At 52.7% G+C, this 24,321-nt stretch overlaps 1 protein-coding gene across 2 annotated transcripts in view; it reads right to left on the bottom strand.

Moving 5' to 3' along the window:
* Positions 1 to 455: 455 nt before the first annotated feature.
* The window catches only part of KCNQ4 (potassium voltage-gated channel subfamily Q member 4), a 57,009-nt gene continuing 33,143 nt past the window's right edge, over positions 456 to 24,321 (bottom strand). Inside the window, exons 8-14 of one of the 2 annotated variants that reach the window (XM_016140035.2) lie at positions 22,111 to 22,199; positions 20,242 to 20,403; positions 13,295 to 13,515; positions 11,435 to 11,534; positions 9,080 to 9,211; positions 6,741 to 6,870; positions 456 to 6,105 (exon numbers count right to left, since the gene is read on the bottom strand). In XM_016140035.2, coding sequence (XP_015995521.2) covers positions 5,893 to 6,105; positions 6,741 to 6,870; positions 9,080 to 9,211; positions 11,435 to 11,534; positions 13,295 to 13,515; positions 20,242 to 20,403; positions 22,111 to 22,199 — 1,047 coding nt within the window. In that variant the 3' untranslated portion in view covers positions 456 to 5,892. Of the gene's footprint in view, positions 6,106 to 6,156; positions 6,871 to 9,079; positions 9,212 to 11,434; positions 11,535 to 13,294; positions 13,516 to 20,241; positions 20,404 to 22,110; positions 22,200 to 24,321 lie in introns of those variants that run through there. The other variant, XM_036232571.1, reaches the window with a different exon arrangement.

The following is a 24,321-nucleotide window of genomic DNA, read 5'->3' as shown; positions in this document are numbered from 1 at the left end:
GTAAGGCCGTCATAGACCATCCAGCCCCAGTCAGGAAGCCAGATGATTGCAACCGCGTTGGTGATCGCAGGTGAGACTAGCAGCACTGCCCACCCACAGCATCAAAAGTAAATAAGAGGGTTGTTATTTTAAGTTTTAGGGTGAGTTGTCACATGGCAATAAATGGTACACTAAGCTAAAAGTATATCTGCTCTCAAGGACATATTTGATGACAGTCTGGGGACTCCCGTGGCCACCTGCAAGCCCTCCTTGCTGAGCCAAACAAACTTAGAAGATAAAGAGAGGTAAGTGCATTGGTTAATTGTGCACCTGTTTTCCTCAGGGGCTGGATGACCTCAGGGCCATAACTGAGTCTCCTGCATTAGTTCATCCTGTGTATTGTGCTGAGCCAGGAGCAGACATAAAGCAGGTGCTTCAAAGACATATACTCAATTAGTGAAATGCTATGGGGCTTGTCTACGTTACCAACATCTCCTGCTCTCCTAACTGGTCTCCCTGCACCCAGACTTGCTCCCTCATATCCATCTTCCGTCCTAGTAAGAAAACTTTGTAAAATGCAAATCTATCCTGGGTTGATTCCTGATCAAAATTTTAATTGGCTCCCCCACTGCCCTCGTGGTTAAGCCCTGTCTCTTGGGAATGAGTGATGAAATCCTGCAAACCTAGACCTCTGTCTAATTCTAAAGTCCCATCTTGCACCACTCTCTTCCTTGCCGTCTGGGCCCCGGTCACAGGGGTTTCTTTCTGTTCCTTTCATGTGCCACAATCCCTAGTGCCTCTAGACCTTTCCATGTGCTATGCCCCCTAGCTGGAACATTCACCATTGTCCAGTACCCTGTCTGGCTAAATCCTGTTCATGCTTCAGTACAGTTAGCTGGCCATTTTGCCTGACTTGGGACATGTCAAGAAATGTGAATCTACATAAGTTTCTGGGCAGTGGTTAATGATTTGGCCGGTTGGTCAGGGACGCGGGAAGCACAGAATTGAAGGATTAGTGATAAGAAAGACTTGGGAAGAGTACGTAGATGGATTTTCAGAAATGGGCAGAGTGTGCAGATATTTCTATCCCAAGTGAAATATCACCAAAGAGCATCCATGGCAGAAGAGGCTCTTGATAATCAGAAGGCTAAGATGGCACGTCCCATGGCCAGTAGCCATCCTCTTTCTGCAGTCCTATTAGTGTGCGCTCAACATGCTCTTGTACAACGTGATGATTGTTGCAAGAATGGAGACTACTCGTAGGTTCAACAATATGGACTTACCTCCCCAAGGTTGATCTGGCTAATGCCATTATTGTATATCCAACCTACCACCAGCAGAGACAAATGTTGAATACCCAATATATCACCATTGAGAAGGGATTCATCGAGTTACCTGGTGCCAGGTTGATTCCACTGGATCCTTTCCATCATGGAGATGGCAGAGATGTACCCTCATTAACAGCCAGAATCTAAGGCTTTGGGAACCAGTGGTAGCGAGAGTGGCTCTCTCACTAGTACGCCAAATAACCCACCACATTAATTTTCTGTGGGTGCCATAACAAAGTACCATAAACTTAGTGACTTAAAAGAACAAAATTTATTCTCTCACAGTTGTGGAGGCCAGAAGTTCATCAGCTTCACTGGGCCTAAATCAAGGTGTCAGCAGGGCTACACTCCCTTCAGAGCTCTAGGAGAGAATTCATTCTCTGACTCCTCCAGTTTCTGGTGGCTGCTGGTATTCTTTTGCTGTGGCCACATGACTCCAGTTTCTGCTTCCATATTGCCTCCTCCTCTTCAGTGTGTGTGAGACCTCCCTCTGTCTCTCTCTTAAAAGAACACTTGCGAGTGGATTTAGGGCTCACTGGTTAATCCAGGATAATCTCCCTCATGTTAAGGTCATTAATTTAATCACATTTGCAAAGACCTTTTTTTCCTTATACGGTAACGTTTTACAAATTTCAGAGAGTAGGACCTGATAACTTTGGGTGGACATTATCCAGGCTACTACACCCACTCCCAAAACTTTTGCTTCTTGTCCCCTCAATGCTGGGCTCTGCTAGTTTGGAGGTCTTAGTTCTTAAGGGAAGGGAAGCAATGCAGTTTTCACTGAATTGACCTTAAAACTTCTAACTGGCTATTTTGGGCTCCTCAAGCCACTAAACAAACAGGCAAAGAAAGAGTTAACATACTGGCTGCCTGACTGGTCCTCATCACCAAAAGGAAATCGGGGTGCTGTTACATAATAAGGGTAAGGGGGACTATATCTAGAGCCCAGGGCATTTTCTAGGATTCCTTTTATTATTTCGTTGTACAGGAGTAAAAGTTAACAAAAAGCTATTGCACCCAAAATCAGACAGGACCACTGAGGATTTGGAGCCTTCAGGAATGATTCCTTAGGTCACTCTACCACATGAAGAACTCTAACCAGCTGCGGCCCTGGCTAAGGGCAAAGAGAATATAGAAGTAGAAAAAAGAAGACATAGATGATAGCTAGATATTTAGGGACTTGATAGCTAGATGATAGATGATTAGATGATAGATGGATAGATGGATGGACAGATAGATGATAGACAGACCAACCAGCAGATACACAGTATAGATCAACTACGGTACTGTGACCAGTTACTGGCAGAAGGTCTATTGCAGCTATAAATATTTTCTTCCTTGTTTGGCGTTTGTGTGTGTAAGTGTGTGTTTCTATTAAGTAATTTACTTTTTCCTCCCTCTTCCTTTTCCCCTATTATTTTATATAAAGATTGTACTTGCTACCTTTACAGTTTAGGGTTTAGTTGCAGGTGGGATTGTTCCTGAATTAGAGGAGTAATTAACATCACCCAAATGTGGATTCAGCAACTAACTCCAGGAGACAGATACACCTATTGGATGGTGGAACTTTGTGTTTTTCCTATTTGGGGTGAGAGAGTTAGAGTGTCTTCATTTGTATGCAAGATAGCTTCATCTTATTAGGTGGAAGATACTGTTGCTATATGTGTGAGCTGATGTGTTTGGATACAGTGTCCAAATGGGTGGAGTTATTTAGCTATTGTACTTGCTACCTTTACAGTTTATTGTACTTGCTACCTTTTAGTTCCAAATGCAGCCTTCTGTGCTCTGCTCTGGGATACTGGGGCTGGGACTCTACAAACCACACTATTCCTTCGTTAGCTGGCTTTGACAATAAGGGGCACTAGGGAAAGACTGAAAGGCAGGAATGGAGACTTCCTTTTCCCTCTGCTTACTAGCTTTGTCAGCAATAGCCTGGTAGCAAGAGTTGATCAGTTGATCACAGCCTTCAGTTTTTCTGCACTCCCAGACAAGCCTCGCTGTGTCCCCTAAGAGGTACTAGCACCAGCCAGACAGCATCCCCTCTTCAGACCTCTGAGCCCAGCACTGTAGGGATCCCCCAATCAAGCTTGTGGGTTCTGCTAACCCCAACCTCTTCCCTATATTCCTGGGGCTTCCTGCAGTGATTTTTCTCCAGATTATCTCAGTGTTCTTTTTTGTTCTTTCAATCTACCTACATCAGTGTAACCCATTTCAGTATAGTAACTTCTCTGTTGAAAAGTCTAGTGTAATTTCTGTTTTCCTGACTGATACAAAGTATTAGGAAAGTGGCACTCGCTTTTCACAGGGATGTTAAGCCAAAAGAAAGTAAAATTGGAAGTGTCAGGGGGGTCACCATGAGAGGTCAGCCTGCCTGAGAGGAAGGCTGAGACAGAAGAGAGATGGCTGACACATTTTAGCACTTAGATCTAGCTACACATGAAGCTCAACCTCGCTCCTGGATTGTTTAGTCATCTGGGCCAATTAGTGTTATTTTTTACTTAAGCCATAACGGGTTGAGTGTTTGTGGTTACAACCAGAAGAGTCCTGACTAATCCAATCTCATTTCGCCCCACACCCAGCACCCCACCCCACAGCCACCAAATAGCCAAGGCCAACCACCTCCTACTGAAAACTTTAATGAAACCAATAAGTTAATAAGTTAACAAAGTGAGGTACTTGCATATCTGAGAACTGGATTGGTGGGGAACCTTGATCATGGAAGGGGGGGGCTTCTTCCCAAGTCTCCTTTGGTCATAGGGCAATCCCATTTTCCTACCCCTCTCCACAGCTCTGTCTCTGAGGGGCCGAGGGTTGGCTCTCTGGAGACAGTGCAGTGCGGGTGAGGTGAGCCAGGACAGGCTCCATCCAGGGCATGACGGTAACATGCAGAGGGGATGTTGTGGCAGAGGCTGGGCACTATGCAGCTGAGCAAGATCCAACCCCATCCCTGGCGCTGGTGCATGCAGGTCCCCAGTCATGAGATGCAGGTGGCTGAGCCTGAGCCCCTTGTTCACGGGCAGCCCACAGAGAGTCACCCTAATGACCCACTATCCACCACTCTCCTGCTACCTGCATTGACTTTGCAGAAGAGGGACAAGACAAAGGGGTAAGATACCAAAGAGGTGCTGAGGGCCTGGAGTAGATAGATGCTTATGCCAGTATGGTGGCTGCCAACTAAAGTGAAGAGCGAGGTGTAGGAGAGGAAACAGCAAATGTGAGTGCCAAATGCACAGTTGGTGCCTGCAAATCGGTAGTTGCTAGATGCACTATTATTCTCTCTGGGAGTTACAGTGACTAGGAAGGTGGCAAGCCTAGATAGAAGCAGGCCTGATAACCACCCTGGGGAAGGACCTGGGGTCTTTCCAATGCCATCCAGACCCCAGAGGCCTAGGCCTGAGTCATGCTGTGGGGACACTGAGGAGGGACCTTTCAGGCAAGGCAGAGGCTCCTGGACCAGTGAGGAGTAGATCTCCTTGAGAAATGGGAGCTGGTAAAGTTCTGGGGTGGGGCCTGGAGAGACCTGAAGTCGCTTCAGAGCTCCCTCTCCTACCTGGATGGAGTGGGGGGCTCCTCCTAGTGGACATCACCCTGCAAGACCAGTCCACTGGCATCAGCTGCAGAGGCCCAGGAAAGGCTGAATGCTCTGTCCTCCTGTCTCCACAGGTGTGATTGTGTCAGTGTGAGTGTGAGAGACGTTCTGCATGGCTGGGGAAACTAAAGAGGCATGTTTGTGTGACCATGAGAGCATTGTCTGCGGGAGGTTTTTTGGGGGGGGAACGACAGATGCTGTCGAAGGCATCTGGAGGGCCAAAGGGGGGAATGGACATCCAACAGGAAGAGGGAGACGTTGGGAGGGGACACCGCAAAAGAGAAGGCCCAGGCACTGCCTTTGGAGGAGGCGAGAGGAACAGGCCCCATGCTGGGTGGCCAGGGGTTGATAAGCCAAAGAATGGAAATGGGGGTCATGGCTAAGCAGCCTGAGACCAGCTACTGCTGGGGGCCCATCTCCCAATGGAAGATGGGCAGAGGGACCCCATAGGGGTCCCCAAAGTTGCATATTTAACATAATTTGCATATATGCTGCTCACCTGCCTTATGGCAGGGTCCTGTGCTTGTGGGTACCTGTGGGGGCACCTTGGGCCCACCCCGAGGGGGCGGGAACTTGGCGGGAGGACTTCCCTGCTCTGTCTGAAGGGCGGGCCAGAGACCTCGCCTTGCATAGCTGGAAGCTGGGTCAGGGCCCAGAACCCCAGGGCCCCGCTCCCACTCCCGAGGCAGTGCCCCTGCCAGGCAGGCCGTGTCGGGCCTTGATGGAACGCGCAGGGCACTGGGGGGCCCAGAAACCAAAGGGCAGCCGCTGCTGCTGCCCTTCGTGCTGCCTGGCATCTCATGCTCCGGAGGTGGGTCGGGTCGCTGGCACCTACAGTGGGCATCTCGCCCACCCAGGCAGCTCAATACTGTGCGTGGCCTCTCCTCCGGCGAGGGAGTGAGTTCAAGTAAGAGAGGAATCCCGAGACCTCCGGAGGCGGGTCCCAGCGCCAAGCCAAGGGGCTGGGCTAGTGCGGCCCCGCCCCTGAGAAGCCCCTCAGTCCATGTTGGTGCTGACCGAGCGGGAGATGCTGAGCGTCTGTGCGGAGACGGAGATGTCCTCGTGGTCCACAGGACTGTGGTAGTCCGAGGTGATGTCCGGGTCGAAGAGCGGCACTTGCACGGTGCCCAGGCTAGCCGAGGTGCCAGAGCGCAGGCAGCGCGAGTAGAAACCCAACAGCACGTCCAGTTTGTGCTCGATGGACTGCACCTGGGGGCGGAGCGCGGCTGGAGGCGGGGCTTGGGGCCGGGGCGGGGCGAGGCTGGAGGTGGGGCTTGGGAGGCGCGCGGCTAGGAGGCGGGGTCTAGGCGGGACCGGAGACGGGATTCGTCTGGGAGGCGGGCCTTGTCCCGGGACCAGCGCATCTGGGAAACGCGGCTGCTCCCGGAGGAGGTGCGACAAGAAAGGCGAAGCTTGGCTGGAGGGCGGGACGAAGCTGGGAACCTGAGGCTTATTCCCGAACAAAATTTATTTGTGACTGGTTGGGATATTGCCAAAGATCAAGAGACAACGGAGGCGGGGTTAAATGAAGTAGGTAGGACTTAGAGGAGTTTATGAGACCTGGAGCAGGGTTTGGCAGGAAAGGGTGGGTTTATCGCGGCCGTTTAGCAGGAGTGGGCGGGCTTCCTGAAGGGCGGGGCAAATCCTGAAAGGCTGGGGTTGGGGTGTGCGAGGCAGTGGATGCCTGAACCCTGCTTGGGCCTCCTCCGCCAATGGGTGCTCTGGGCTGCGGCTCCAAGAAGCGCACCCTCCCCTCGGGCTTGTCCCGGTGGCCTTCCAGAGCCTCTCGGTCGACGGTCGACGACTAGCTCTGCTACACCTATGAAACGCCCTCGCATACTCACCTGCTTCTCCACCTTGACCACGCGTCCCATCATACTGATTTCATCCACCGCCTCCGTGTCCGAGGGCCCCTTGTCGCCTTTCTCCCGCGCCTTCCGGTCCCCGGGACCCCTGCCCACAATCTGGTCCACCCTGTGGAGAAAGAGAACTGTCAAAGGGCCCGGACACATTCCACCCCTCCCTCCCACAAGAACTGGAGGTAGCCTGACGAAAGGGGAGATACAGCCTGCACCAGTGAGAGAGGCAATCTGAGAAAAGGGACAATTTTGCCCTGCCAAATGGAGACCGAATGGGTGGAGGGACCCGGCCACTGCTTTCAGGGTTTTCCAACTAGCCAAGCAAAGGCACCACACTCGAGCATGACAAGTAAAACTGCTTAATGGGAGGAAAGGTGGGAAATGGTGGACTGGGAAAAGAGGGAAAGACAGTGGAAATGTGAATTATAATGTGGACAAAGCTGAAGCTGGACCCGCCTTATTTTTCTGCTATCCTTTAAAGCAAAATTCTTGAAAGTGTTATTTCTACCTTCTAGCTCCAATTTCTCTTCTATTCTCCTATTCTCTCCAAAGCCTACCCTAATCAGGCTTTCATTCCACCACTTCACCAAAACTACTGTGTCGAGATCCCAAATGATCTCTATGTTGCTAAATTTGATGATCACCTCCCAATTCTCATTATATTTGACCTATTAGCGGCGCTGGTCACATCCGAGCACCCCTTCTTCCTGCACTTTCCTTCGGATTCCCAAACACCACCCTCTCCTTGTTCTACACCTCACTGATTCTCAGCCTTCTTTGTTGGTTCCTCCTCTATCTCCACAACCTATAAACATTGCAGGACTCATGGCTCATTCCTGGGACCTCTGTTCTCCATTTACTCTAAGTGATGTCTTCGGTTCCAGATGTTTAACTCCTCTATACACTGTTAACAAGAAATCTTTATCTCCAGCCCATACCTCCCTGCAAACTCCACACTCCTCTAACTGCCAGATTAACACTCCATTTAGATGTCTGATAGGCATCACAAACCCAACACATCTCAACTTTCCTGATTTAAACTGGCTCCACTCATTGCCTTCCCTTGTCAATAGACAGCAACTTTTTCTTCTTGCTCAAGCCCAAAGCTTTGACTTCACTATTGACTTTTTTTTTTCTCTTATGCCCCATCAGAAAACCCTATCAACTCTATCTTCAAAATATATCTAGAACCTGACCATTTCTTCCCACCTCCACTGCCACCACCCTGGTCCAAGTCCCCATCATCCATCATCTCTTGCCTGGATGTCTGAAGTAGCATTCTTGTTTGTCTCCCTGCTTCCACCCTAGCTCCCTCATAGGCCATTCTCAACTCAGCACTGGGGTGATCCTTTTAAAAATATCACTCAGATCTTGTGAGTCCTTTGCTCAAAGCCCTCCAATGCTTGTATTGCACCCTGGATGAATGCCAACATCTTTGCAGGGCTTTATACAGTCTAAGTGTCATTAACCTCCTAACCTCATCTGCTGCTTCTCTCACACCAGGACAGGAACACTGGGCTCCTTGCTGACTCTTAAACGACACCCAAGCCCCTGCCCATCTCAATAATTTGGCACTTGCTCTTCCCTCTGGAAACTATTTAAACAGCCTCACCTTCAGTTTTTCTCAAATATCACCTCTCCTATTTAAAATCGCAAACCCCAACGCCCTAGTCCTTATTTTTTTCTTTAGCATTTATCATCATCTGACATATCCTAGTTTCACTTATTTATCAGCTGTTCTCCTTCCACTAGAACAAAGGCTCCATGAGGGCAGGGAATCTGTTTTGCTTTCCAGCATATTCCCAGTCTGTCAAGTAACAAATACCCAATGATTATTTCTGGAGAGAACAAATGAATGAAAGGCAGTGAGAATTCAGGCCACAGGAGAAGGGAAAGGTGTAGGTGATTAGGGTCTTGATGTGAGAATTCTTCGTATATGCTGGGCAGAGAGAAGTGCCAGATTCCAGGAGCAAGAGGTAGGCAGCATTGAGGATAATTTTCTTATCCTCTTGGGAAATGAGGAGTCACTGATTATTTTAGGCCTGTTATTTTTGGACCAAGAAACATTCCAAAGACGTCCCCTAAGGCGTACATGTCAATATGGTTCTCACAGAGGACCTGCCAACTGGTTCGTTCTTCAGGTTCAAAGTAGGTGCGGGATCTGGGCTCAGCCACGAGAAACTCCAGCTCCCGCAGCGGCCCCTAGGGGGCGCTCGGAGCTTCGTTCGAGCACCGGCGGACAGGCTCGGGCCTGCGGCCCTTGCGCGCAGTCTGGGGTGGCGGCCTCCCTGCCCCGCTCCCCCGTCCGGGGCGGGCGCACGCACCGAGCCTGCAGGCTCTTGATCCGGCCCAGCATGTCCAGATGCCCAGCTGAGTACTGCTCGATGACGTCCTTCACGTCGTACGGTCGCAGGGTCTCCTTGAATTTCCTTTTGGCCACCAGGAACTTCAGGATCCTGTCGGGGGAGGGGTTCTCAGAGGGAAGGTATTCTTTTCCAGCCCCTCTCTATCTCTTTGCTAGCTCCTGTTCAGCACCGGGGCACCTCCTGCTTGGGCCACTACAAACAGTCTCCGCTGGGTCTCCTGGTCTGCCCACCATGCTCCTGTCCCAGGACCCTCTAGGCTTGCTTGGCATTTTTCTTTCATGTGCCTATATCTGCAGTCGCATTAGCCTGGGAGGGAAGGGGTCTGGGCTTGGTTGCTCTCTGCTAGATGGGACACAGGGCAGGCATCTGTGAACCCTGTTGCTGATGACAGCTTAAAGAAAGATATTTTTGCATTAACTCCACAAATACTGGCTGTGCTGGACCCTTGATACCCAAAAGAGCATCAGATCCAATCCCTGGCCTCTGGAAGCCTTGTCTGAGGTGGGAGACAGAGGGCACAGACAATTATGGGGGGATAGCCATGTCAAAGAATGGAAAAAGAGGGCTGGGGAGCATGAGAAGGGAGACCTCGGCTGGGAAAGTCAGGGGACAAGTCTTGAGAATAGTACTTTCCGGTCCCAGTGCAAAAAGACGGAGATAAAAGGGGAATTTCTGGACACGGGAGGCATGGAGGTGTGTGAGTGAGGGTCAGTTCAAAGTAGCCAGAGCAGGAAGGGAAGGAAAAGTGTTAATTCACAGGAGGGGGCGGGGCATATGAGAAAACAGGGAAAGAGACTTCCTTGAGAAGGGAGGCTGGGGGAGCATACTCTGGCAAGCCCTGAATCCCTGGCAGAGATTGTGCAAAGGTAGGTTGGGGCATTGGGGAAGGGGGCAGGTGGTGTACTCTGCTTTAGCATGACCATTCTGCTAGCCATGGAGGGAGGGATGAAGCTGAGAACCTGAGGCTTACTCCCTGAAAGAAACTGGCAGGAAGACCAGCTCGAGGGGATGGCCCTGAGCTGGAAGGGGACAGTGGGGTTGAGCTACAGGACAACTTTGAGCAATTCAGGACTGAAAGGGACTGAAAGGCTCCAAAGTCTGAGTCCAGGATGACTCCCATGGATGGTGGGAGGAGGGATAGTTTGGGGGCATGCTGAGTGTGAAGGGTCTGTGGGATGGCCACGGAGTGTTGACCTGGACCAGGTGGCAGCTCAGGCACTGTGTTCCAGAAACTAGTCACTTGGAGGGGAGAGACAGGATATACAAAAAGACAGTGGGGAGAGGCCTCAGATTCTCAGGGTGGGGGTGTACAGTTGACTGATTTAAAAATGAACACAAAGGGAAGAGGCTTGTGGGCAGGTGCGTCAGCCAGGGAAGAGAGGAGGTGAGTCTGGAAGACCTGGAGGTAAAGGGGCCTTTGGAGCTAGAGCTGCAGGCTGAAGATGGAGACCAGGCCAGGACTCCATGCCAAGGAGCTTGGGGGTTAGATCCATGGCTGAGCCATGGTTAAAGGGTTTAGGAGACTCTGGTCCCCCCTTAACTGTCAAAGCAAGGAGACAGCCAGTAGAGCCAGTAGGGCAAGGACTTTCAAGCTTTTTGACCAAGTCCACCATAAGAAATATATTTTACATCAGAAACCACTATACACAAACATGCACACAAACACATAACTGAAACATTGTTTCATAAATATTATTTACCCTTACTACCAGGATGCACGCTGATATTTTCTATTCTATTCTTTTTTTAATGCTGACCATGGCCCACTAAATTGCTTTCACTAAGTTGATTTCAAATTGTTGGTACCTGTGGTTTGAAAACCACTGTTCTAGAGGAAGTCCTGGAAAGACAGAGAGGCTGAGGTCAAGATACCCAAGAAGAGAAAGTTCGAGGCATATAGATAGAGGGAACAGGCACTTAAGACAAAGACGCAGGGAGAAGCAGGCAGATGCTGATACGTAGCTAGAGAGAGAGAAATAAAAGCCTGACATAAATTGAGCAAGAGGAGAGAGAAGCAGAGAGGACACTGTGGGTGCGAGGAAAGGGATCGTGATGGGCAGCCGTGCCCCCTGCCCACCCAGCCAGTCCTCTGGGTGTAAGAGTATAAGCAAACCCTGCTAGGAGCCATATGCCACCTCCCTACCCCACGTACACTCCAGGGTCCCCGCCAGCCAGGCACCGACAAGGGTGCCAGGCGGGCAGCAGCTGGTGTGCCCGGGAGTTAGGCCAGGTCTGCCATGAGGGCAAGCCCCAGATGGGGAGCAGCAGTGGGCAGCAGATGGATGTGAGGAGCACCTCAGGTCTCAGTCTCACCTGACGGAGCGGATGACCGTCTTCACAGCGGGCATGACTTCGTCCACTGTGAGCTCACACTGGTAGCTCTTCTCCTCTGCCACATCCTCCGAGGGGCCCTCTGGAAAGTCAGGGGGCCCAGGTGGTAGCAGCAGAAAGGACTACTCCCTCCCCCACCACCATGTGCCTAACGACCCTTAGAGGTCCCGACAGGGAGACAGAGGCCCAGAAACGTCCCAGAACCTTTCTAGGGGCACAAGGCAGACCAAGTTCCAGCCTTGCTTGCTGCCCTACCCAGGGCAGAAATCTCATTTGTCGCATGCCCATCTCCCTATGCTGAGTTGGAATAAACACCCGCCTGCTGGCTGGATGTGGGAGCTGCTTTAGGGCACATCTGGTTTGGCCCCGGGGCAAACGGCACAGAGCCCTGGAGAAAGCCCCACTAGTCCCACCACGCAGAACAGTGAGTCCCAGAGAAAAGGAGCTTGCAGCCTCTGCACGTAATCATACACAGTCTTATCCTTCAGCCAAGAGGGAAGAAAGCTCAAGGGGCCAGTTTCCATTGCCTAGCTCTGCTACCGGGGAAATCCTTAAATCAAGTCGTTCTCCCTCCGGATAAGAGAAACTGCTTTTCCAAGACTGGTGCACTGCACAGAGAGGTGGTGCTGTTCAGCCCCATAGGGGCAGGAGGTGGGGGAGGCCAGGCAGCTTCTTCGGCAGAAGAGGCTCCAGGCACCAGCCATGCCCAGGCTCCCAAGGGTCATCACCTCCCAAAGACAGGTTTATTGGCTTCTATAACTTTCTAGGAAAGGGCTCACTGAGTTGTCAGCCAGCAGCACCTTGGAGGCTGACATGACCCAGACAGAGGCAGCTTAGCTGGGTTGCCTCCCTCCAGGGCCGAAGGGGCTTCCCGTCCCCATCCTCCATCCTTGTCTACCCACCCCTCCTTTTCCCATTCAGGGGTCTGAAGCATGTCAAAGCTGAGAGAACCCTTCCAGGGGACTTGGTCCAAACCTCTCACTTTCTAAGAGAGACACCAAGGCACAGAAAGGGGCAATATCTTGCCTAAATCATAGCACAAGTTAGGAGCAGAGCTAGAACTCAAAAAGTGACCTCTATGACTGGTTAAAAAGTGACACCCACCTCCCGCCCCGGGTTCACAGCGTCATATCCACAGGCTAGGCTGGCTGAAGATGGGTGGGGCGGGGAATGTGGACTACGGATCGGACAGACCTGGTTGAGAGCAGCAACTCTGCCACTGACTAGCTGAGAGAACTCAGTCTCCACATCTGTGAAATGGGGATAAAAACAGAATCTACTTTCCAGTGTAGGAGAAGTAAACTAGATAATCCAGTGCGAGGCAATACGCAGTCGGGGCTCAGCAAGTATAGACTCCTGCTCCATCCAAAGCACATTTGTAATGCAGCTAGCTGTTGCTGAGTGCTTACTATATGTTGCAAAAACTCTTCTGTTCACCTTCTATGGATAATCTCTTATAATCCTCACAGCAATCTTATGAAGCAAGTACTACTACTGTCCCCATTTTACAGATGGAGAAAAATGAGGTCCAGGGAGATGTGCCAAGACAAATGGCAAAGCCAGGATTCAAACCGACACAGCCTGGCTCCAAAGCCTGTGCCCTTAACCACTACCAAGTGCCACCCTCTGCATGCTCATTTGATTCTCAAACAGCCTAGAGCCCAGAAAAGCAGGTATCATGATACATGATACCCATTTTACAGACCAAAAGATCGGTACCCAAAGATGGTCAATCAGTTGCATAGTCGGGACTAGAACCAAGTCTCTCCACCCCCCAGCCTGGACTCCGTGCCCACCCTGCCACCCTCAGCAGGCCCTGGGCCCCAGACCCCAGGGGCTCACCCTCAGCAGAAGCTCGGGGTTTGAGTCTCAGTGAGGCCCGGAAGCGGGTGCGGTCATTGAAGCTCCAGCTCTTCTGCACTTTGGTGGGGCTGGTGGCCTCACCCACCTGCTCGCTGCTCGGGGAGGTGGCCATTGGTGGCGGTGCCAGGTGCTGCTTGGAGGGGCCCGTCCGCCGCTGGGAACTGCCCATGCGAATGCGGTCTTTGATGCCCATCCGGCTGCTGGCAGGGCAGGGCGGGTGGGGGAGAGAGCCAAGTTAGCCAGAGCCAGGGTGGGCGTGAGGGGGGACACAGATGGCTTAGGAATTGAGGGTGGCTATTGGGTCTTGGTTCTCCACCATGTGTAACTTCCTGGGATGGGATAAGGGTGTGGTAGGGAGGGCCTGATTCCTACAAGAAGCTGATCCAGGGTCAGTCTGGGCAATTCCTCTCCCACCTCACCTCCCACCCCTCATTGCCCAGACAGATAAGGAGTGCACAGGAGACAGATGTCAGAGTGGAAGGAGTGAGTGAAACCCCAGAAAGGAGTCAAAGACAGACAGGAGGACAGGGGAGCTGGCTTGGCCCAGGCAGGTGGGTGGATGGAGGTGGTACCCAGTCTGGGCACAGGCAGGCTGCTGAGGGATAGAGCAGCTCACCTGGCCAGCTATACACAGGGGCAGGCCATGTGGAGTTGAGGGAGGGTGTGTATGTGTGTTTGTATGCACACATGTAACTGTGGGTACACAGGTACTGGTGCATGTACATATGTTGACGTGTGTATGTGTGTCAATTTATATCTTCCTCCTTTCCCCACTGGTGGAGCTATCTGATCCCATGTTGGTCAGATCAGGGCTTTAGGACCCGATTGATACGGCAGCACAGGTAGTGCACTGCAAAATTCCAAAGGTCTCCATCACACAGACATCAGTATACATAGTGCCCCTGGAGGTATACTGGCCTGCTGAGGGGTCTTGGCCCTGTGGGTTTAGCCCCTGGACCCACATGTATGCTCAGGACATGCCTGGTTCCCCTACTCCCAGTGAGGGTCTCTAACCTGTTCTGTGGTCTCCCCTGCCTGAACTCAGCTCACCTGGACTGACATCCTGCCCATGTAACCATAGCATCTCCCTGCACAGCCCCACACCCCACACACTGCCTTCTGAGCCCCAGTGAACAGCACTTACACACCTGTGCTCATGTGAGCACACAAGTGTATGTCTATGTGTGCTCAGACTTCCCTTTCCACACCCCACTCCCCACCACATCCCCCAAACCTTGGAGGAAGACAGGTGCGGGGGGAGGCCTCAAGTTCCCCAGGACAAACTCTTGTTAACAGATACCTGGTAAGAGTAACCCTGTGTCCAAGAGGGTCAGAGACCATGTTATCACTGGAGTAGGACCTATGCAAACGTCCCCCATCCCATGCCCTGTGGGTGTCACCGCTGCCTCCCTGCTGTGGCTCGCCACTTGAAGGGCCCCTTGCAGGCAGGTTCAGGGCCCTTCCACCCCAAATGTCTGGGGCCCTGGCTCAGAAGAGCACCAGCCAGTCCCAGAGGAGGCCTGGGGTGGAGCAGGAACTGGGGGAGAAGACTATGTCACCTACTCTCAGAGACTTTCAGATCAAGGGTGGAGCAGAGGACAGATTCTGGTTTCAGGGCTGGGTGGGAGGCAGGTTCCCCCATGCCCTGGGCATGGGGTATAGGGTATAGAGCCAAGGTACTGAGGTATGGAAGATCTTGAAACCAGGGGCACCTTCGGGAAGGCAGCCAGGATGTGGGGCCATCCTTATAGGTAGGGACCTCTGCCCAGAGGGGAGAGGTTATAGGTCAAGGATTGGAGCCCTGAAATCAGAAGGGCAGGACAGGGGTGGCTACTGCAATCTAGCATGCTGTTTGCTGGCCCAGTATCCCCTCAACACATCCCAAAGATTCCAACCAGTTTGAGGTTGGCTCTCGCAAACTTCCCTCTGCAGAGCCATTCCTTTGAGCTCTCCTCATGCTGGCAAGCACCCCCACACCCGCCCGGTGCGTGCAACCCCCTCTGTCCTTCACTCCTCCAAAGGGGAGAGAAAGGGAGGCGGACAAGGCCCTGACATTCAGCCAAGGGCCTGGAACTCCGGATCTCGCGCCCAGCACATCACTCCAATGGTATTCTTGGATAAGAGGGTGACCTCCCTGTCACCAGAAGTATGCAAGCAAGACTGAGCCTGCACTCAGCAGGATTTATGGAGGAACGGGTCTAGGGGCTTATACTAGAGGCCTCAAAAGGTCCCTTTCCAGCTCTGATTCTGTGATGGTTGAAGGAGTTTCTGGCCAGGGTTGTGGGTTCTGTAACTTTCCAGCCAGCCAGAGGTCTGTGTTCCTCTTCAATGTAAGAAGGCACTGTTTTCCCAGGGGTGGCCCTGGTTTCAGCTCCTTGGGCAGGGCCTAGAAAATGGCTCACGTCAGCCTTTCTGATGCTGAAAAGCTCAAAGAAAATGGAAAGAAACCTGGCACACGGTAGACATTGAAAGAGCACCTTCCCTTCCCAGGTGCCTTCAAACATGCGAGGTCCTGTCCAACTGCCTCAGCTCGCTCAGCCACTTCGCATGGTGGCTTCCATATTTTCCATCCCGATTCTATAGATGTGGAGGGAGGTGAAATGATTTGCCCAAGGTCACAGAGCTCCTGTGGATTGAGCGAGGACTGGAACAAGCAATCAGGAGAGGGTCTATGGGAGTAGTTCTTAACAGAGGGTGGAGTGATTTTGCTCACTAGCAGACATTTGGCAAAGTATCTGGAGACACTTTTGGTTACCCTGGGGAATGCTCCTGGCATCCTATATTGCATGTGACAGCTCCCAACATCAAAGAATTATCCAACCCAAAATGTCAACAGTGCCGAAGAGACTCTGATCTAAGGGTTCCATTGGTGCCTGGGAGATGGATGGTGTGTGCTTGACGGTGGCTGTCCTATGGGCAAGGGCAAGCTCTGGGCACAGGCTGCCCTCTGACTGCCTTGCTGGACCCAACCCCATACTCACTTCCACCAGGAATTTCTTTAAGGACCCACCATCTGCCTACCAAAGGCCAAGGTCATGGGGAGAAGAGAGGCCACCTACCCCTTCTGGTGCTGCATACAGCCCCCTCTTCAGGACTGTGGAAACAGCCCCATCATTGGCCCCTCTGCCCTGGCTTTGCCATTCCTACCCACCACGCCCACACAGCCAAAGTCATCTTGCAAAGGGGCAAATCTGACCAGGAGACTCCTCGGTTTAACCCTTCAGTGTGTTCCCATTTCCTAGACGTGGTTTCGAAGCTCTTTTTTAAAGAGAGATCTTAACTCCTGGACATGCCAAACCAAATGAGGCCAACATTATATAGCATTTCTTATGAGCAGGCCCAGTTTGAATGGAAGCAGCTCCTATTATCATCCACATTTTACATGTAAGGAAACAGGCACAAAAGGCTTATGCCCAAGGTTCCCTAGCTAGGGAACCTGCTGGCCAGGTTCAGATCCAGAGCCAACATTTCTAAGAAACACTGCCTCTGGGTATTGCAGCCAAGACTTCTGTCACTCATTTCCTACTCATGGGTCCCCCAATCCACAAGACTCCAGAGGCACTTTGGGGAATCCCAGGATTCCATGAGCCCAAGCTGCTGGGCAGCACCAACAGAATGAGGCTCACACTGGGCTTTTGGGTTCTTCATGACCCAGCTCTGCCCCCAACCTCAGCTCCTGACCTCCCGCTCAGATCCGGCCATGCGGGCTGCCTGGTCCTTTGTCATTGCTGTGCTCTCTCTCAGCTCCTCACCTTGCCACTTCTTTGGCCTAGAATGCCCTCTCTCACGTCTCTTCCTTTTTTAGGCCTCCTGGGGTGGGAAGTGCCTGACCCGGCTCCACAGCTCCTCTCCGTCCTCCTGTTGTTGCATTCATCACACCAAATAGCAATTAGTCTTTGCAATTCTCCGGGCACCATGTTTTATTAATCACTGTGTTCCCAGTGCTGGGCCTGGCATGGGGCAGGTACCAAGGAAGGTAGTGGTGATGCAGCTAAAAATGCCAGGCTCTGCAGTTAGTGAGGGAGGTGCCAATCTCAGCTCCTTCAGACATCTGCCAGGTCCTGAGGTGGGCAGAGGGGAAGCTAAACTCAAGGCCCAGATAAAGTCAGAGTGGGAGGGACCCTCAGAGAGCCTCTAGTTCAATCTTCCCTTTCTACAGATGGGAAACTGAGGTCCAGAGAAGGGAAGCAATTTGGCCAAGATCACAAAACAGATCAGTGGCAGAGCCAGAATTCATCCCGAGGCTCCTGTAAGTGTTCCTTCTGGCAGACTAGGCACCAGGCCCATGCCCCTAGACTTAGCAGAGGCATCCACAGGAAGGCAAGGGCTCAAAGGGGCCCCAAGGCAGATGGCAGGCGGCAGGCACATGCACCTTGTCCTAGGCCCATCCTGTCCCCCTCTCCAGCCCCTGAACTAGGTGGGGCAAGGAGGAGTGGGGACAGGAGGAGCAGGTAAGGGGGTACCTCGGTCTCCAGCTGGCGTGGATCCGAAAGAAACTCCGTTTATTACTAAACATCTGGCTGGAAAGTTGAGAACAAGACACAAACAGGTTAGTGGGAAGGAGACGGGTGGGCAGAGAATGGGGAGCTGCCAAGATGGGGCCACCTTCCTGTTGCTGGTGGGAGAGAAGCCCCCATCACCACCCAAATCATCCTCCAGCCACGTTCTCAGATTGCAGAGGTTCTCTAGCTTTGCATGAGGATCTCCTGGGAGGTAGGTTAAATTTGCAGAATTCTGTGCCTCTTCTCTAGAGATTCTCCTTCTGGAGGATTGTGGAGAGGTCCAGCTACCTGCATTTTCAACAAATACCCCACAGGAGGCTAATGCAAGAGATTAGTAGACCATGCTTTAAGAAACACTGCTTTAGCACTTCATCGCGAAATGCCAGAGAGAGGAGGCTCTGGCTCTGACAATGCCATCCTCCAGGAAGACCTGCTCCTTATAGTCCTGGGAATGTGCTCAGCTTGGATCTATCCACAAGCACCACTAAAGCTGTGAGAATGAAGTGTGTGTGTGTGTGTGTGTGTGTGTGGTCCCTTCCATAGGGCCCAGACAGCCAAGATTAAGGGTACAGACATTTGTTCTAAGCCCAGTTCCTGATCTCCTAGAAGTCACATCTCAGCCACCTGGGGCCCTCAGTAGAAGAGACACTCCACCACCATCACCATGAGCCCTAGCCATGCAGATACTCTAGGGCAGACAAGACATAAGGTTGAGAGTTAACAATGGCCAAGCACTCAGCAATAATTTGTTCCTAGGCCTTGGGGAGCCCAGAGACCCAAAGCAGTTGTGAGGGGTGGTACAGGTGCTGGGCTCCAAGCTAATGTTCACTCCCAGAGCCTTCCTAGTCAGGCAAGGTGAGACCAGAGCAAACTGGAAGCTACAGAGCACCCTGGCTCAGCTGGGCAGGGTTGCAAAAATGCCAAAACTGTGAGTTTCTGCCTGGAGGACAGGGTTGGACGGGGATGGAGATAATAATGACAGCCTTCAGGCAGTAACAGAGAGTCTGAATGGGGGCCACACCATGAATGCTCTCTCCCAGGGATCTGCCAGCCTGGCCTGGCCAGTGCTACTTCCTCTCCCTCCAGCCCTGACCTGGAGGGCTCTGCCTCTCCACGCACTTCCTGTGCAGTCCTTGGCCATAAGTGTTCTCACTGCGAACCAGGAAAGAATGCTGCTCCAAGCATCCTTTGCACCAAAACCACCTCCTCCCTGTTTCCCAGGATTTTCAGCCCAGAAACCCAGAAAACCAAGAGCTCCTGATCAGCTTAAACATTGCTGATGTTTTCCCCAGAGGCTAGAAGTGACTTGATGACTTTCTCAAGGACAAAAAGCCTCAGGTGGCAGAGGCAAGCTTTCAATGCACCTCTATCTCCCGACCACTGAGTGGCTCACCTCTTCTCCTCACCCTTGTTCTGGACCAGGGGCTTAGCATCACATCTGAGGCTCAAGGCCCACATGTCCAGCTGGCTGATGCAGGGATGATGTGTGAAGATGAGACGAAACAAAGAGATGGGTACGGGACGGGAGAAATGGGTGATGGGGGGTTGAATCTCTGACCCCAAAGCTACACCTCCACAGGGGCAGCCACTTTCCCTTACTGTTAGGGGCCCTCCCTTATCCAAATAAGCCTGAAATTTCCATTATTATGAACATTTATGTGGGGTAAGCATTGTTCTTTCTTTGTTCTTTCAAGATGTGAAAGCTCCAAAAGAGTTAGGTCAAGGGGAAAGAGACTGTTGGGAGTAGCAAAATGTCCTTCAGCAAGGAAGAAAGGCATTGTGGGAGAATCCCAGGAGGATCCTCTGGGATCAGCAAAGCTGTGGACAAGGGTTACACAAGACAAGAGCATTAGTCATTGGTTGAGTTTACGTAGGTCCTACAACAGTTCTTAGTCACAGAGCTCTCTTTCCAGCTGGCATCTCGTTCCCAAGAGGTGAATTCAGTGTGAAGCCCCTTCTAGAGGAACATGGTGGGGGAGGGGGTCCCTGCCCTCATACCCCAGGATGGTGCCCACAATTACCTGAGCCGTAAGCACCTGTGCCCAGCGGCCTCCTCCTCTCTCCAGCTTCCCAGGAGGGATGGGGGTACAGAGATGAAAGAGAGAGGGGGATGTGGAAACAGAAAGAAAGAGGACAATGGAATGAACGGAGGAGGTGACAGGAAAGGATGATGTGGACAAATCCCCCACTCTCCCAGGTGACAAAAAGGTGAGTCCAGCCTGGTTTCTCCAGAGAGGCTCTCAGTCTGTACCTGTCAGACTGTCCGACGACAACTGACTGGGCCTCATGACAAGGCCTGGGAGTCCCCAGAACAGGCCCAGACACCCATATAGTGGCCGGAGGCAGGTCTGAGAGAGGATGAGACAGAGAATGGAAGAAGAGGAGGAGAAGCAAGAGGAGGCGGCAGCCCCAGAGGGCCCCTACCTTTCCCCAGGGCAGAAGGAGGCGCTGCCCGGCCGGTGGCAGGTGGCAACGGGCGGGTAACGGGAGGGTGCTCCATCAGGTACCGGCGCCCGCCGCACCTCCAGGGGCCGTAGGCCCCCATTGCGGGCCCGTTGCACGTGCTCAAACAAGAGGGCCAGCTCTCTGCAGGAGAGGGCGCCATCAGCAGCAGGCAGGGCCCTGGCACCACCCCATCACCTGCTGGGAACTGAGCTCCTGAGCTCAGATCTTGCCAGGCCCTGCCCCTCTAAAGGTGCTCAGCAAACACCCCAGCCCAGGAGGCAGAGGTGCAGGGTGGGAGAGACTAGCCTTTCTCCCTCCCTTTCTACAATCAGTTCCTGGGAAATCCTCGGGGATACCAAGGTCGTATAGGCTGGGCACGACTCCAGGGCACTGTCACAGGGGAGTAAGTGGGAGCTCAAATCCAGCTTACTCTGCCCATCAAGCCTGGAGGCCAGCGGCAGCCCTGAAATCCTCGCCCTCCAGATCTGACTCTAGATTTAGGGGGAAACTGAGGCCGAGGAGGGAGACTTGATAGGGTAGCTAGCCCAGCTTCTTTCCCCTGCAGCTCTGGCTTCTTGGAGACTAGATTTAAGACAGCTTCTTCCTAACTCTCCCGCCTGTTTCCTGTTTCCATAACCCATGGAGGATGTCTCCCCTTTCTGCCTTCCCATCATATAGATGAGGAAACTGAGGTCCAAAGAGCAGGAGGCCCAGTGGACCCAGAATCTCCAAACCAAGCTGTGTATCTCTTACCAGAGGACCCAAAACCACTCTACCCCAAAATCTTTCCTCTCTCTCACACCCACCAAATTCCTAACAAACCAACCTCTGCCTCACACCCCAAGGTCTGGCCTTAAGTCTTAGGGCTACTGATGGAAAGGGAGGCTTCTTCTAATCTAATCACCCTCCCTGTCTCTGACATGGGAACGTGCCTTTGCCAGGTGGAGAGATGGAGAGGAACCAGTGTGATTCTGGGAGCCCCCCCCCACCCTTCTCAGCTCCCCAGGGAAGCCCCTGGGCTGAGAGGGGCAGGGAGGGGGATAGCCAGGTGTAAGAATGAGTGGGATCACGCAACAGCTGCTCTTGGAGAACTAATGAGGCAAAAAAAAAAAAAAAAGCACCTGAAGAAGCGCTGAGCACAGCAGCCTGGCCCGCCTTGATGACAGCCTGCCCACGGGACAGAGCCGTGCCGCACGGTCTTCATTCCCACCCGAGGGCCCGGCCAGGCACCTGGCCACATGAGCCTCGATGACACTATTAACAATCCTCTGTGTGGAGCCACACCCTTTGCAGTCTTACCCAGGCCTGGGCCAGATGGGTGAACCCACTTCTGGGCCAAAGGCTGCTTCCTGGCACAGCCAAAGTAGGTATATATTTATGCAGAGAGGTGCTGTGTGGGCCCTTGTACCCAACTCTGGCACACTTGTTCTTGCCCATCACACACTTTCTCCACCCAGATCCAATATACCGACTGGCAAGGGCTAACACTGCCTCCAACTCAGACTGAGGGGAGATGAACTGGCTGCGTTACTGCCCTGAGTGGCATCAACTCTCGGTGAGCATGCACACTCTAAGACACAGGGCTGAGTCGGAGGGGCAAGGCTCCACCCCATGCCCTGTGTCCAATGTCCACTGCCTTCCCCGGGCACAGAGAGTAGGAGAGAGGACACTCTAGGCTCTGAGTTAGGTAGAATCTGCAGAGCCAGCCCCCAGATGCTCCCTTGGGAACCATCATCCCTTTCCCACCCCCCAGGGCTGAGTCCCAGCCACCTGTCCTCAAGGGGCATTACTGTCAGCCCTCCCTTCCTCGCCTCCCCCCCCCCCCGCCCCCCATGCAGCAGGGCCTACCTGAAGGATGGGAGGATACTGTCGTAGTAGTACCAGGTGGCTGTCAGGTAGGCCCGACTTGTGTCGGTAGAGTACAGGCGCCATGCAGCCTGGTGGTATGTGGGAAGGGAAAGGGAAAGAGGAGGCATTAGCGAGGCTTCTCAGCCCCCACCAGCCCTCTGCCCCTGAGACAACCCAGGCCTTGGGCCAGCTGAAGGGTATACACAGCCAGAAGCCAGTTCCAATTCCATAGCCACCAACCAGGAGGTCCAGCCAAAGAAATGGTGGCCTAGAGAGATATTCATTCCCAAAGTCATGAGCAGATCAGCCTCAGAGCCAGGGGTCTTAGAGTGCAGGAGTTAAGAGCTGGGGTTCTGTTGTCAGGCAGACATAGGTTTCCAATTCTAGCTGTGCCCCTTATAAGTACCTCATCTGCAAAGTGGATGTAATACTACTTAACCTGACTGGTTAGTGTGAGGATTGTATACGAAACGCCAAACGTAGTGGCTGGCACATAGTTGGCACTTAGTGCCGAGGTCCCTTGCTAAACTCTCCTGTCATTTTCCTTACCACAGCTGATAGATATCTAGTCATTGTGTATTTGATCAACACCTCTCCTCCTAGGCTGTAAGCTGTGTCTTGTTCACCAATGTATCCTCTGGCACATGGTAGGTGTTCTGCAAATGTTCAGGGAACGAATGCTGACTGAGTGAATCATTATTATTAATAAAAACCCCACCCTGTCTTGCCCAGCTGCCTGTCAATGCCCGTGCAGTTGAGGAGGGGAGGACAGAGCGTCACCTACCAATCCCTCAGCATCCCTAAACTCACAGGGTTTCCTCAGCAGGAGGGTTGAGGAAGGACTGTCTCCCTCCCTCCAGGTAAGGAGAAGAACCAGGGAGGGACTGTGAGTGGGGCGATCAGCAAGAGCAGAGAGGCATGGAAGCTGCCGGGCAAGACAAAGCAGAAGCGACCCTTGGTGCCCCCCCTTCTGTGGGTGCCTCCTGTCCTTAAGGAACTGCCCAATGCTGACTTCACCAGCCAGGCACCCTCCCTGGACAGGAATATTTTTACTTCCTGCTTGCCTAGGCCCCTGGCTTGGGCTGGGGAGCAGCTGCCAGACTGTCTCATTAATTATGGGCACCACAATACCAGCTGTCTCTCGGAATGGACAGTGCCAGCCGCCTGCCCCTGCAATGCCCCTTGGAAGGCCAGCTCCCAGGGGACAGTGGCCATTGTGCCCCAGAGGACACTGAGAACGAAAGGCTGGGCTGGTGGCTGGAGATAGTAGGGATGGGGAGCAGGGTTCCACCCTGGGGAGGAAAGATAAGGAGGGGTTGAGTCAGACTTGGGGTGAGGGGGTGGTCAGAGGGTGGCATGCTGGGGAGCAGGCCAATGTCGGCTGTGCCAGCATTCCTTGAACTGTTTCCCGAAGGGGTGTCTCTTGCACCCACCCCTGACCAGGGAGAAACCAAGGCTGAGTCACAGAGCCACATAAATCAGAGCCCTTGCCAGCCTATGTCCTGTCAGAATGCCTCAACACAGTGGGGGAAACTGAGGCCACACACTCCTGGTTTTTACCCACCCCTCTGACTACTGCTTCTCTTTCTCCTTGGCCGGCTCAACTTTGGCTGCCCAGCCACAAAAATTTGAGGTTCCCAAAAGCCCAGGTCTGGGCCATCTTCTCTTTTCTCTCTTTCCTCTCCCCGTTGGGTGAGCTCATCCGTACGTAGGGCTTCATTACTGTCTACATGCAATGGCTCCACACCTTCTCTGCCCTGTCTGTCCTTCTCCTCTCAGCAGCACACCTGTACATCCAGTTGCCACCTCAACATTGTCACACAGGGGCTCGGAAACCCCTCAGACTCCACATGCTCCAGCCAAACTCACATTCTTCATCTCCCTAATCTGGTACCATAATTCCACGGAGCAGGGCCATGGACCATCTAGGTGGGCAAGCCAGAAACCTGGAAGTCACCTGCCACCCCCTTCTCCTCTCCCTCATGCCTGGTGTCACAAATTATACCTCCTAAATATGCAGAATATGCCCATTTCTTTCCATCTCCTGTTGTAACCCTAGTCCATGTCACCCAGCACCCTGCCTCACCCAGACTGTTGCCACAGTCTCTTACGTGGTCTTCCCCACATGCCTGGGTCACCCTCCAATCCATTCGCCACTTTTCAAAACACGAATCTAATTACAATCCCCACTCCCCTACTTCAGACCTGTCA

Source organism: Rousettus aegyptiacus, unplaced genomic scaffold (genome assembly GCF_014176215.1).
Source record: "Rousettus aegyptiacus isolate mRouAeg1 unplaced genomic scaffold, mRouAeg1.p scaffold_m13_p_1, whole genome shotgun sequence".
Lineage (NCBI taxonomy): Eukaryota > Metazoa > Chordata > Mammalia > Chiroptera > Pteropodidae > Rousettus > Rousettus aegyptiacus.
Note: the sequence above shows the minus strand (reverse complement) of the source record. Positions and strands in the feature narration are given on the sequence as shown.